The sequence below is a fragment of the Pomacea canaliculata genome, linkage group LG7, assembly GCF_003073045.1.
Source record: "Pomacea canaliculata isolate SZHN2017 linkage group LG7, ASM307304v1, whole genome shotgun sequence".
Lineage (NCBI taxonomy): Eukaryota > Metazoa > Mollusca > Gastropoda > Architaenioglossa > Ampullariidae > Pomacea > Pomacea canaliculata.
Genome location: NC_037596.1, coordinates 12,189,317 through 12,204,388, shown reverse-complemented (window position 1 = coordinate 12,204,388; position 15,072 = coordinate 12,189,317). Strand labels below are relative to the sequence as shown.

General features: G+C 35.5%; 1 protein-coding gene across 3 annotated transcripts; it reads left to right on the top strand.

Annotated features, from left to right (window-relative positions):
* The first annotated feature begins 615 nt into the window (after positions 1–615).
* LOC112568127 lies at positions 616–13,433 on the top strand. Of its 3 annotated transcripts, XM_025245243.1 has the most exons (8): positions 616–825; positions 1,153–1,533; positions 3,605–3,910; positions 4,214–4,501; positions 9,792–9,848; positions 10,906–10,976; positions 11,497–11,545; positions 12,816–13,433. In XM_025245243.1, the coding sequence occupies exons 1-8, from the start codon at positions 693–695 to the stop codon at positions 12,830–12,832; spliced, it is 1,302 nt and encodes a 433-aa protein (XP_025101028.1). In that variant the 5' UTR covers positions 616–692; the 3' UTR covers positions 12,833–13,433. The 3 variants fall into 3 exon arrangements, 2 of the variants coding, with proteins under 2 accessions (XP_025101028.1, XP_025101027.1); XR_003100000.1 differs by lacking the exons at positions 9,792–9,848; positions 10,906–10,976; positions 11,497–11,545; positions 12,816–13,433 and adding exons at positions 6,058–8,295; positions 8,578–9,780; XM_025245242.1 differs by lacking the exons at positions 9,792–9,848; positions 10,906–10,976; positions 11,497–11,545; positions 12,816–13,433 and adding an exon at positions 6,058–8,570.
* Positions 13,434–15,072: the final 1,639 nt, after the last annotated feature.

The window sequence follows — 15,072 nt, the reverse complement described above, 5'->3', positions numbered from 1 at the left end:
TAATCTTTGTTCTAATACTAACCGAACTCTCACCAAGAAGAAAAATAACCAGTTTTGTACATTTGCAATAAAACCATTTATTTGAATTATTTTTGTTAATCAAAAAGCCTGAACTGTGTTTAAGATAAGGAAGCAGACATACCAGTTAAACTGAGTTTGCCAAAAATAAAATCCATCCTCTCTATTCAGGTTTTATTTAACAATAACGGTGTCGATATTTTCAGTCTGTATACTAGTATCAAGGAATTCACTAATAGCTTAGGTAAAAGATAATGGCTATATATATACAAAAGGATTTATAACAATTTGAAGTAAAAAAATATAACTTGAACTTTATAGTAAGCTAAAACTAAAAATAATAAAAAAAATGGAAAGATTTATACCAGGCATTGCTATTAACCTTTTCATTCTGACATTTAACAAACAAAAGTCTGATGAACTAATTTTTATAAACTGACTATAAAATAAGTAATCATAATAAAAATTACTGCTAGAGTATATTTAATTAATTCAGCTCTACTCATAAAGCATTATACTAAAACACTGTGCTTTAAGCTATCAGAAACAAAGACACACTTCTATCAAAGAACATAGAAGTTATGACTGCACTAAACTGTACAAGGAAGACGAAAGCTTGGAGTGTTTATGAGATGTAAGTAGTACAGGATGTGCTCAGTCTTCATCTCCACTTGATGTGGACATCACACTCACACTGTTGTCTCCACAGCCGCCTGATGTGTATCGCCATGGAGACAGCTTTCCAGTGTTTCTCTTTTCTAATACTATTTAGTTTACACAAGCTGGCGTTTCCTTCTTGTAATACAAGTAAGTAACACAACTTTTCGTACTAAAAATGAGCTGCTTAAGGGTGTCCACATCCACGAATAACAGCTTATAGATCTATATATGTTACATTTACTTTATCAACAATAAAACTTATATGTAAATGTAAACAATGGTAAGCTAAAAGTAAGAAAAAAGGATTTGCAAGAAAATAAAAAATAAAATCGTTTTTCTAGTGTCGTGTGTCATAAGAGTTTGTCTAAGACTAACCCTTTCGTTTTTTTCTATTAAGCACACATACATATAAGTAAAAATTAGTCAGCATGTGTCTGTATATGTCTGTAAACACGATCATGTCTGTATTTTCAGGTGGAAAGGTGGACGTCAGTGAAATATTATATCAAAAAGAAGGCAGTTTTTTAAATATTAGTTATCTTCTTAATATTAGCGAAAACTCAATATCTACAGACACATCACGTCTCAATGTTGACGTGTGCCACAATAACAACCGAACACTTCTGTGCAAATTTATAAGGCCACAGCAGTATCAGAACTTCACTGTGAAATATAATGATGTCAGTAATGACACAGTGTGTGTAGCAGAGCGTCGCTACTTCACCAGCTCCATGAGGACCTGGGAGATAAAGATTTCACAGCTGCTCACTCGGTCCATCACTGCGATATATCTCGACATTCGGGATAAAAGTCTACACAGACAGACAGTGCTGGAGATACCCATTGATGTGACATGTAAGTAACCAGAGTTAACAAAGCTAACATGTATTTTTGCTCGTTATTAATGCTAAAACTGCTTGAAGCTATATGTTGATGCACTTCTCCTACACACCACCATTACCACCACCACCACCACCACACCACCACCACCACCACCACCACCACCACCACCACAACAACAACAACAACAACAACAACAACACAAATAACAAAAAATAAACATGCATAAAAATTCCCTGAAAAATGAAACCAACACAAGCTGAGCCATCATGGAAAATCTGCATGAGTGTGACATGTTCATGCCTAAAATTAAGGAACAATTAGAAAACAAATCCTCCGAAGGCCTGCTAATAAATTTTATCAGGTGGAAAATTACACTGCGATATACGACTCACGTTTTTGACAAAAAGAAAGTATTAATGGTACATAAGCAGAATTTATTTATGCCTGATGAACGGTATAAACTACATCTTCTAATATTTCTCTGAAGTATTGGGATTGAAAGTTAAAATAATATTCAGAAAGGGTCTATCAAAAAATAAAATAAATAAATAAAAATTCAAAAAGCCGTTTTTCATAATTTAATTTTACTATAACTATAAATATAACCTCTTTTACTGTTTAGGACAACTCTGATTTTTATAAGGTAATAAACTTATACACTATTAATATTGTGGTTTTATGGAGTGATTACAAATCCTCAGTGTAGATGTATGCACTATTTTAAATAAATTATATGCTTCAATATATTATTTATCACTTCAATATATTTATTAAAGACGTGATATTAACAGTTTATCAAGTTAAGCTTAGTTTATTCCGTGTTACTCCTAGAGGAGCATAGGGGAGCAACAACACCTCGCCAGCGGACCCGGTATAGGGCAGCCCTTCCCCCTCAGTTGGGTCCATGTTGTTCCGATGTCCGTTGCCTCGCTCTCTACTGTTCTTTACCAAGTCTGCTTTGGTCTCCCAACTCTCCTCTTTCCCTGAGGGTTCCAGTCAAGTGCCTTCCTGGCAATGGTGTCAGCTGGTTTGTGCAGGGTGTGTCCTCTCCAGCCCCATTTGCGATTTTTGATGGCTTGGCTAGTGGTATTCTGCTTGGTTCTTTTCTTATTCCCAGAATATGGCGTAGGCATCGGCTGGTAAAGGTCTGGAGCTTCTTCTTGATGGTGTTTGTCACTCTTCAATTTTCAGAACCATATAGTAGAACTGCTTTCACACTGCTGTTGAAGATGCGGGTCTTGCTGCGGAAGGATAATGCTCGGCAGTTCCAGATGAGGCTTGGGCTGTTAAATGCATACCCGCATTGTTAATGTGGCTTTTGATGTCATCGTCCGCTCCACCATCCTTGTTGGCAATGCTCCTCAGATACACGAATCGATCTGTTTCCATGAAGTTATCTCCTTGAAGTTGGATTGAGAGTTCCTGCTTGTTGTTAATTCTCATCACTTCAGTCTTCTTTGTCTTGACCTTAAGCCAGTCGTCTCCGCTTCCTCTGCTAGTTTACACATTTTAGTGTTTGCATGTTGTTGCCGATGATATAGGAGAATATAGGCATCTGCAAATTTCAGGTTCTCTAGCTGTTTGGCGAAGGTCCACTGGATACTGATGCTTTTATCTTGGTAGTCTTGCGCATAATCAAGTCTATGATCATCAGGAATATTGTTGGTGATAATATGCACCCTGTCTTACCGGTCTTCATTAGGAAAGGTTTAGTGAGTTTACCGTTGTGGATAACTTGGGAGGACGAATCCTTGTATAACCCATCGATAATGTTTATGAGCTTAGACGTAATGCCTGATCATCAGCCTCTAGATGACGTCCATGTCAAAATCCCCCCAAAAAATTATATAAAGGTAGGATTGCTACTCAATAGACTACTCAATGATGATGTGTAGGGTGGCAATGTAGTCAGTGCATGACCTGTACACGCGAGATAAATCAAAGTCAGTTGATATTCTAAATAACATAGTTATCACAGTGTTTTAGTATATGAAATTATTATTGAAGTTTCTAAAGAGTAAATGCATTAATTAAGGAATGTGGATATAATTATATGTATATTTGTGCTTTTACCTATGTACAGACCCATCCGAAGTCACAAATCTGAGCGTAGACGGACAAGAAGTGAATAGTACTCACCTTATTAATGAGGGTGAAGTCAACGTCTGCTGCTCTTATAACAGAGGAAATCCTCCTGCTGTCTTCAATCTCTTAGACACGAATGGAATGGGAATTGCTAATAAAGTGGACAAAAACATAATGGAAACTGAGGATGGTGAAGAGCTTCTGAAGGTTTCGCTGTCAGTCAGGTGTCAAGACGACTGGCCGACAATTCGTTGTGAAGGAAAGGAGTCGAAAAGAAATAGATCGGTGTCCTTGCTTGTGAGATGTAAGTAGATCATCCCTTAATTAGCTTATGTTACATTAGATTACGTGGTAGATACAAATATGTATATCGTGTGTGTATGCACGCGGGCGAGTAAGGTGTTTGTCATGGACACTCGACAAGTTTAATTTAGACTGATTTTATCAAAAGATGCTAAGACACTGACATATATTTAACAAAACATTATTTCTACTTAAAACCTTTTTATTTTTATTCCATCGGTATGCATTTATCTGTTTTATTTAATTAATTATCACCTCAGTAGTCTGTATTTTCATTTATAAGTTTTGTTCCTGATGTTTTCAGGTGCTCCTCAGTTTGTTGACGGTCCTGTCACATTTGTCTCCTCAGAACTCGAGAAAGTTACATTTCGTATAAAAGCACACACAACAATATTCAATGAATGTTCCCTGACACCGACCCCGTCACAAAATACATCCATTCCGAAGGTGAAATGCAACCTGAGTGGAGAGCCTCCTAATCTGGTGTTGACGCTTCATCCGGAAGAAAACATTACCCAAGGAATCTGGAAAATAACTCTTGGCAATGAAATAGGCTCTGCCAACACAACAGTGAACATCACTGAACATTCTAGTAAGTATCCCAACTCATTTTTATTACCATAAAACGAACACAGCAGAAAATAAGAATCCTTTTAATTAACGTGGGGTTTTGTTTTTGTTTCTTTTTTTGTTTTTTTGTTCACTGACATTTCTTTTGGCATACCAACTGCAAAATTCAATAAATTGGTATAATCTTAAATGAATGTTGCTGTTTATTTGAAAAATGCATATTAAATTTACATTTTTCGTTCAGTGTAAATCTTATTACACGTAGAACTCTTTACTTCTTTGCAAAAGCTTATAAATGTTTAATCAGTACAAGTACAGGTACGAAGAGAATATTTTCACAGTACCTATGGATCTCTGTACAATAGGCATCTGCTTTGTGATGACAACCCATTATTGCCATGGTAACATACAAACTTGTAAGGCTTCAGTTATGCTTACTAATACACAGATTGTGTATATGAAAAACTTTCCTTAAAGGCGTACTCAAGGCTTGTGATACGGCTCTGGCGACGGTCAAACGTTTCAAAAATATATTTAGCTACAATTACAGAGCACGAGAGCGATACAGGAGAAATAAATGATTCCTTTCTCACTTAATTACCGCTTATTAGCACTATTTCGGTTGCCGATGTTTATAAAAATTTAAAAATTGAAAAAATCCAGTGAACTTGACCTTTGTGTCCTTCCGCCGAGTAACCGTGATAGCTTCCCGAGGTAGTCAAGCCGTGGAGTCTAGTTGTGACGTCAGTCAGAGAAGTACAGGAAGTGTCTGTGGTCGTTGTGACGTCACTAAGTGTACAGAAAGTGTCGGTAATCATTGCGAGGATTTGAACTCGTGATCGGTGGTGTCTCGTGAGTTAATTTAGGTTTTTAAGTGAACTTTTCAATGCACTGTTTTAAAAATTATAGAAAACAGTCTGTTTCACTTGTCTGCTTTGCGATGTACGGCTCTAGACGTGCGAGTAGCAATCTGAAAGTGCTGCAGGTCCATTCTCACAAAGTTGCTGTAAGAGTCTGAATCCTCAGCAATCAGCACCCGCATCAGAGAATTGTAGGCGCCTTGCTGGGCTCTTCTTTTAAGCCATGGTCTTACCCACCACCTTCGCTTTGTCTCCTTTTTCTTTAAAACATGTAGTACTGCTGCAAGCATCAACATCTCGTCGTCTGCTAAGTCCGCCATTGCGGAAATCAAGGAACGCTACTTTCGCGCACTTTTTAACGTTTTCGGAAACAAGTCTGCCCGTGTGGCATCGCAAGCGGGGAAACAGTTTCCATGAACCTATTTTCCTTGCGTTCGGGAAACTGATGCTTCAAGAAAACAGTGTTTGCCAAACCCCGTGTGGCGCCGCTTTAAGCAGTCGTGGTCATATGTCATAAGGTCACGTGACGGAGAATGAGACTTCGTCTCAGTAAACAAAAGAGTCCTGTGTCATTTCTCTTATTAAACACAACATGCTACACAACCTTCAACTTTTCCCATATGAACAGACACGAAAATAGACGAGATTAAAGTGGATCGTCATCTTTACACAATTCTAAGCAGTTGTATTTTGCCTTTAGAATCCCTTTAATTCACAGTGTCTGAGACGACAGCCCCAAGTGTCGAATCAGTCGGTGTATTAACAATCAGCTTCTCGTGTGGTGGTGTCTTGCTTGCCGTTGTTATTACCATTGTCGTCATTTTTGTTAAAATAACGACCAAAGAAAATGAAAACGGTAAGTTTATGTTAGACAACATTGTGGTCTACTATTTATACGTGTCATGTTGCTTAAAATAGTTCCCATTAAGTTTGTAATACATTTATACTTTTGTTTAATGTTTTTAAGACTCTTATTCTTAACTTTCTAGCTACCTAAAGAATTGCTAAAACACTTTCGTAACCATGTGGTGAATGTTAGGGAAGAACCTAAGGGAGGTGTCGCGAAGCACATCCAGACATAGTGCGTATGCATCTCTCATGTGTGTTCGCGCGCGTGCGTGTGTCACTTGAAAATCATTTCAAGTGGCAAACATGTTGCCTGCAGATCACCTCCTAGAACCATTGAATACCATTTATCATTTCATTGTATTCTTGAATATTTTATCCCTGGTCTTTCAGTCTCTCTATTTTTAAAAAAGGAAATATACCGAGAAAGCATACCCAGTAATACTGTTGTGTTGCAGTTTTCGAGCATCTTCTTTTGTGTTGAAAGTACGGTACAGCCTTCATAATTATTTGTATTTAGCTGCGAAATGAAGTTCTGCGAGTGTTTAGTTTGTATTGTGTGTTTGAATTTTTGACGTTTGTGAGAAAACAGATTTCTGTCGTTCGGTGGACTTCATAAGAACAAACAAAAGTTAACTCGCGTTGACACAAACGTCTTAATTACGTGGCGCGAATCGGCGCGTGTCGTCACAACCACGTGACCGTGTGTTTTTTCTCGATGCTGGAAATCTGGAAACAACAATCAGCATGCAACAAGCGGTTTTGCTACTGTAAGTTGAGAATATACCAGTAAATAAACACATTTCAGTCTTGAAACACAAGTCCCTTCTTCCAGCTACCTGCCTGTTGGTCATGCATGCCTTCTGTTCTGAGCAGTTCACACATGCAGTTGTGTTTATGTACTTAGGTGGGCTGCCTGAATCCATGTTTCTGCAACGGAGCACGAGCTTCATAAGAGTTCTCAATGCAAGAACATTGATATATCGGCTTACATGCTTGCTTATGAGCATTGCTTTACTTTTGCTACATATTGTGTTTATGACCACATGCTGTGCCAACATTCTAAGATATTCCGTCTGTACGCTTCCTTTACTTACTTCTAAGAAATATCGTTACAAAATAATTGGACAAGCTTTATCTACAGATATAATGTTATAAAATTTTAAGATTTTTTCGAAGCCTATTGCACGCATTTCTTTTTAAAAATAAACTTAATAATTTACTTTTCCTTTGATGGATCAAAAAAAAAAAACAGTCTACAGTCTACTTAATAGCTCATATTTGGGAAAAACCATAATCCTTGTAGCTTCGATTACCATTTTAATATAGAGTCGGAAATCATATTTTGGTATGCCTTTATCAGTATCTCTATTTTTATTGATACTTCACATGACTGCGCAAGACATTTTGGAGCACTTATTGCTTTCTTTCCGTTCCCTATGCCTACTTCAAGAAAACTAAGCAATGGTTCTGCATGTTGAATGCACGACACGTTAAGCACGAGGTATAAGATGCAGTACATTCTGAGTTCTATTAAAATCTTTTGTATGTCTTTGCGATTTCATCAGTTACCTACACAATAAGTGTTGCTATGTTCTCGTACTGACAATCTTTCTAGCCCTGACCAATCATGCATTTCTTGGGTCTTTCTGCATGTTTTCTTTACCTCTCTACATTGCCTTATATTTTTCTTCGTTTACCACTGTAGTGTACTAACATTTCGCTCTGGAGACAGACCTTTTTAAATATTTAATATTATTTGTATTAATTCAAATATCTAGAGAGAAAGACATTGCTTCTGGGATTTTTTTAAAAGGCTGAGGCAAATAAGAACCAGTGTGTCTTTCAGTTATATCACAGAAAATAATCGCATTTTCAAATCTACTACAGAAACCTATCCTGAGAAATTCAACTATATTTCGTGAAAAGGAAGTAAATTTGTTCTAGAAGTGGGCGAAGAACCAAAGAGCCTGCAAAACAAATGATTTCTTAGTGATTGCAAAGAAATCATGTCCGGCAAAGAACTATTATTGTCAATGTGAGTGTTTATAAATAGAAGCGAAGGATCAAGTCAAAATATGGGAGAAAGATCATGATCTTCATAAACGTGGTGATTGTATTATATTTATTTCCTTGCTTATTTGTATTACTTTAGAATTATATTTGATATTTGTGAAATTAATTACACTTTCTTATTTTAAAATAGAAACAAAAGGTCACTTTATTAATTCTTGATACCTGATAAAATATACATACAAAGTCAGTGACTTGGTTATTATTATTTTTTGGTCACAATTAGGATCGCAACCAACATGAATGATATAACAGAAGCCCTGTTAATAACATAATGATCATCTACACATGCATTTCGCCCTTTCTCTCCCACTGACAGGACTGCAGGTTAAAGTTTACCATCCAAATACAAATGCCATCACAAGTGAAGGCTAGACTCAGACCAAACCTTGTAAGATATAACAGTAAACTCATTGTATTTATTTCCCTTTTGACGTGCATGACTTTTTCATGAAGGAATTAATGATCCTGGAGTCAGTTTTCTCAGCTGAGTGTCGAGGACACTTCACAAGAAGGCAAGGGCAGTATTCCATGTACAAAACGTGCACTGCCTATATCTAGTTCTTACAGCAGTTTGTAAGAAAGTAAAAAGAACTAATTATTTTTTCACAGGGAACAACATATTTGGAACATTTGTGAAAGTTCTAGACAAAAAGGACTAACGAAACAAGATAACAAGTCGCGCTTAGGTCACACAGAACTGCGTTTACATTTCGGCAAATGCGGCTGACAAAGAAAAGCTAGAGACAAGAGAAACTACTTTATAAACTTTACAGAGTATGTTATGTTATTGGTGCTCGCCATCTTACTAACAGAAAGTTAATATCAAACGTAAAAATTAAATCAGTAAGAAATGAACTAAGAAAAAGGTACAAGCGCAAAAAGGAAGGAATGAAGGAACGTACGTAGCAATGGACTGGAATGATCTGAAAGCAAATGGATTAATTAAACATAGACATAGACTAGACATACCAAAACGATATTGTGCACTGTAGAAAGACAACTACAAATAAATAAAACACACAACAACAGAATAACAAACACTACATGATGCAGTATATATTCATTGTGTGTGAAAGCTTGGCGCAATTCAAGTTTTTGTTTTTCATTTGAAGCAATTGTTCTTTGTAATCTTACATAGCAATCTCCACTGACAATGTTCAAAGAAGGAATAGGAAAAGTATTTCCTTGGATAATGCTCGCTAATGTGTAGTTGGCTGGAGTAATTGATAAACATTTGTATTTCTTAGGCGCACGGTTTCGTTTGTGACACAAATAAAGATACCATCTTTAGTGTTATCATCATTACATTAGTGGAGGACCATAATAAAGCTTTTGTATCTGTTATTTTGTTTTAGAAGGAACAGTCAAAATAATTGGTAAATAATACACAATAGTATTCCTAGAAATATCTCTAGTGACAGATACGTTCCCAAAGTACCACTCATATTGAGGTCTAGAAGAATGATTTTAGAGCTTTTTTGTTCTATTATAATTAGATGGTAACAGATGTCATTGCTAACTCTTTCCTAGATGGCGATACTCCAGCTGCTAAAACCACAAACCGCAGTCATAGCCACAGTGTCTATGGTAAGCTTGATCTTATTTCAAGTTCCCATAAGACCTATCCGTCTCTGATAAGACTTGGTAAGACTTACTGTCACACTTGGGGCCACTATTCTTCCTCTATAATCGCCTAATAATTCGCTAAATTCGACTTAAATGTATTCGGGACCTTCCTAATCAGAATCGCAATCAATAGCTTTGCAGACTTCTATAGGAAATCAAAGTAATGAACTATCCTGGCTACAAGTATCAGAGGTTATATTAGCTTCCTGTGCCTGGATGATACCCTCACGAGGCCAAGTGGAAGAGAGAATTATAAGACATCATCAGAACTGCATTGCTGGACAGGAAAACTCTACTAATCTTTCTTGTAAACACTTCAATTTCCTCGTTTTATGGCAAGACTGATTGTGAATTAATTAGAGTTGAAGTTAACCTCTTGTTTTTATTTTCAGCAAAATAATGAATGTCGAGAAATGTTATTTCTATTATAGGTCAGTTTAGTTACATTAATCAAGAACTTTTTTATAATTATTTATTCTTTTATTTAGGCGTCTGTGCACATACACACATACATAGATATCTTCTTACATTTCAGTGCTATTTCTTTCTAAAAAGCAGATATACTACATGTTTTTGTAGCTGCATTTTAGTGTTATGTAATCATCAATAACAGAAGTAGATAATTACTTCGATGAAGATAAATTATTGTTATGCATGCAGTCCAAGATGACATCCTGTAGTTGAAATGCTATTAGACTACTCTATAAATAGTATTAAGAATTGGCACCTGTTTGTCGAAGTCCACCATCGACTCTAGAACAGAAACAAGATTAGAGTAGAGCAGTATACAACTAGGAAACATGGGCAATCGCATTCAAAGGGTCAACACGTATTCAGAATGGGAAGGATAATGGTAGAAAGAAAAGGAAAGAGAAACAATGCAGATGTGGACAGAGAAAATAGAGTGAAAGGAAGAAATAAAAAAAAATAACGTGATAAGTTACTATGTCCCTTTTGAAATTTTTTCTTAAATTGTTTCTCTAATAAAACTTTTTTTCTTTTTTTTCTTATTCTTGAGAACACCAACGGTGGAAAAGTAGGTCTGGCTATGTGTTTCATGATCATGAGCTGATGAAAGGCAATCCACAGGTAAGAAAAAGAAGCAAACTTATTTATTTATTAATCTCGAATGAATTGTTTGGTTTATATTAATGTAACAAAATTTCTTTCTTGTGGAGGTGACATTACATTTTACACCGTTGGCTCAACAATTAGCTGTAAAAATAAACAGTTCATCAAAACGTTATGGAAGTCGAGAGAAAGTCAACAAGGGGATAATAAGAACTCACGAGAATCTGAGGGTAGCTAAGTTTGTCTCTTGCCCTCGTGTGGTAAGTGTGTGGAGGGTACACTAGGGTTGTGGAACAAAAGATTTTTACATGATGGTGGTATATTTGCTACTCGTGCAACTTTACACAAAATTGTGAAGGACCTTTCTTCTTTTCCTTAATATTTAGCAGCGGCGTTTGAAAATGAAACGGTCGAATATAGAAATGAACATACATATAATATTAGAATATCTTGGAACATTTCAAATTGTTTTGTTGACGTTAGTGAGGCTTGTAATGTCAGAATTAAATGATGACAACTTTGCTGTAATTTTCTGCAGAGATCGAGACTTCTAATCCTGATGGTATTGCAAAGCCTCGACATCCTTGGTAAGCATACACTTAATTCCTACAGATAGGATTAGTAGGTCTTAGACATGATGAGCCATACAGAGAAATTGCTGGACAAGGCTTCATCACGTCCACACCCAGCTTCCTGAGTGCTGTTTGTCATATTTTGATTGGTCGTAGTCAGATCCACCATAATGAGACTACTTAGACGTTAGTCGACTTAACAACTTTGGTCACAATAAACCTTATCTAGCTTCCTGCAAGAATCGGAAGAGAGACCAACTTTCTCTTGCATAGGACTGGCTGCACAGGACATAGCACAAGTGTTATTAAATTCCCCTAATTAACAGATTATTTTAAAGGAGAAGCAACACTCATATTAACAGGAAAAGTAGAGCTTAGAATATATTCATATTTCACCACTTTCTGGTTAAACATACAATGCATTCCCAAAACTACTGAAGGAAGGAAAGAGAAATGTATGCAATTTATAATAAAAATGGCTACTTTATACAGTATTTAGTGCTTAATGCAATAAAACAATTCCAAAAAACTGACAGATTATAAACATTTCAAGAGCTTAAGAAGACTCCTTGCCCAGTGGAATTAGGAAATAGATTTTTAGCTTTAAAGAATTATGTAAATTTGTATTTAACAACAGATAACAACACACAATCAATTAGAATGGTTTTAATTAAGGATTCCTCATAGAATTTTACAACTACAAGGTTTCTTTTCTGAGTCCTAAGAAAAATTTTTAGTTCCCCCAATGTGTTGTGTGTTTTATAAGTAATATGTTATGTCAGTTTGTTAGCATTTTCTGGAAAGATTTACATTCAGTCATGATCAGTAAATGCACATCCTTAAAAAAACTTACATCTGAAAAAATTCTTATATTTGGAGTGCAAGAAGTCATCTGTACTGAAGCAGTGTTAGACACAATCATCTTGCGAGCAAATATTATATATGTATGCAAATGGGAAAAAATACCTTCTTTACATTTTTTGAAGATTGTGAGGTCTAGATATAATTTTTAAAAATATCACTGTATATTTAGTAATAAGTTAGACCTGTATGAGTTATTGTGGAAGCCATCCAATTTATCACAAACAGTGGAAGATGGGATGTCCTCACTGGCTCTATCGCATTCTTACTTTCTCTTTCATGCATTCAGCTAACCACTTTCAGTCACCCTCAAACCTCTGATATTTTGTGCTTGTTGCTTTAACTTTTTTGTTTTATTGTAATTATGGTTGAGAAAACTACCATCTACGTTGTCGAATTATTTGATTTTTTATTCGTGGAACAGGAACGGTGTTGGACTGATAGATACAGGCCTAGTTTTTACAACCACGAGTTCCCCCACGGGAAACATCGACACTGGAACAACCAAATTGAATACATCAAAGTCACCACCATCATTTCCCCGCCCCAAGACTATAAACAGAAGATATATAGACCAAACAAATAGTAAATGAAGGATTAGTGATGGATGAAGATTATAAACACAAAAGAGGACTACATAGCGAAAAACACCCTGCAGAATATTTGGCTGTTTTACCCTTTGTATTTTATGGCAACGATCCTATGCGACTGGCAAACACTGAACAGGATCAGATTCCACACAGATACAGCCTAAAGGCACCACTGTTATCTTCTTTATTAGTTTTATGATAAGCGAATGCGATGATTGTAAACTGTGAAAAGTACAGAATCCTTTAGTGAGTCCTGTTTGTAACAATGTAAAATATTAAAGTTAGGATATGTCTCCCTGTTCCCTCTGATCCTGATTGTTTCTAGATGTAGAAAAACGGACTTTTATTCTTACTACAGCTAAAATCCATAATTTTATGTTCTTAAGACCAACTTAAATGTTGTTGTCTACCTGTAATACAGCTGATGTCACAGCGACTTGGTTAGAATGCAATTTCTTGTTTTGGTGTTTTTCTGTCACTTCCTCGTAGAACTGGAGAGTTTTACTAGAAGTAGTAGAACAAGGCGACAATGATTTTCTTTATTAACGTGATAAGAGTAAGCAAAGTAAACACTTTGTCCATGTAAATTTTTTATTGCCTGTTTACTGAATAAAAAAAAAACACAAACAGGGAGGCATTAAACTTTTGGGACTCTTAAACAAAGCGAGCAGAAAGCGAATTATGAAATGTCCTTTTCAGACGAGTGTTTTAATATCTATGTATATATAAAGCATATGACAACTACTCTAGAAATATAGACTTAATGATGAATATGTTTTGATATATATACATTCTAAATAGCAGGGAACTGTCTGAAATAAAATATACTTGTGCTTCTATACGAAAACCCACTTAGATAGTAAACTACAGGGTAAAGACTACACAGGCAGTGAAAATTACAGTAAAAAATTAAGTATCAAAAAACACATTTGACTAGTAAAGCACAATGTTGAATTGAATGCCAGTGTTGTAAGAACATGCTAAAACAATCTTAATTAATATATCACAAATCAGCACAAAAAAATGTGTAAATGGCTTGCCACCTCTAAAACAAATATCAACTCAATTAAGTCAGTGAATGTCCCCTTGTCAGCATAGTTCCTCAAAAGAGGATGTAGGCAGGGGATCCTAATTTGCCTTATTTATTTTATGCGTATAAATTATTTCCATTATGATCAAGAATAATACGTAAATAAAAGGTACAAAACTCCACAACTCTGAAAGTATACTAGTACAATATGCTGGTGATACACCGGTAACTTTGGAAGACGACAGCCTGCATTTTGAAGAATTTATAAAGAAGTTAAATTTATTTGGAAAAATATCCGTAAGACTATCGTTATTACCGAAAAAAAGAAAACCAACCACAACTGGAAAAATTCCCATGTTTACACATTAAATGAGAGATTGTTGAGACAAAAGTTGCCCTGCAGTTTGCCTCTTTTAAAGTAAGTGCAAGTAGCTTCTGGACAGATTATTAAAAGCGCACACGATGTTAGGAGAAAGTGTAGTGTGGGAAAAAAATACGAAATTATGCTTGAGCCTGTTTTTTGTAATGACATAATTAATATTTAAAAAGCCAATATTATAAATGTGCTGAGTGTTAAACATATATACATACACTCAATTTATCACTTCATTGATGAAAAACAAGCACTTTTTAGCATATCAAGCTGCTAAAAATAAATATGTTAACAATTTTGTTTCTGAATGGTTGAATAAAGGCCACAGAGACATAGATAAATTGAAATAGAGTGAATAAAATTGAATTATCTTTTCTTACTTTCTTACTTTCTTACTTCTCTTACTTATGATGCCAACAAAATTCGTAAAATAATTTGATTCACCCAGAAGGGCACATGGCTATATCATGACAGAATGATATCTAACACACAAATACATGACCATTGTTAAGATTGGGATGAACAATTAAACTACTTGGCATGTTATATTCGCAACAATAGCTAATTTAAATAATATTTTTTTTAAAAAAGGCTTCAAATGAGAACGTTACACAAACAGTAATAATAAATTTTTTTTTTATATGGGACTAAAAGATAATGTTTATGACCATTTCAAAACAGGTTAAAG

Excerpts from the sequence above, each read along its gene's own strand:
- LOC112568127 (XM_025245242.1), top strand. The coding sequence starts at position 693 with ATGTGGACATCACACTCACACTGTTGTCTCCACAGCCGCCTGATGTGT. Across the intron at positions 1,534-3,604 it reads GATACCCATTGATGTGACAT|ACCCATCCGAAGTCACAAAT; the intron begins GTAAGTAACCAG and ends ACCTATGTACAG. Across the intron at positions 4,502-6,057 it reads GAACATCACTGAACATTCTA|TGTCTGAGACGACAGCCCCA; the intron begins GTAAGTATCCCA and ends TTTAATTCACAG.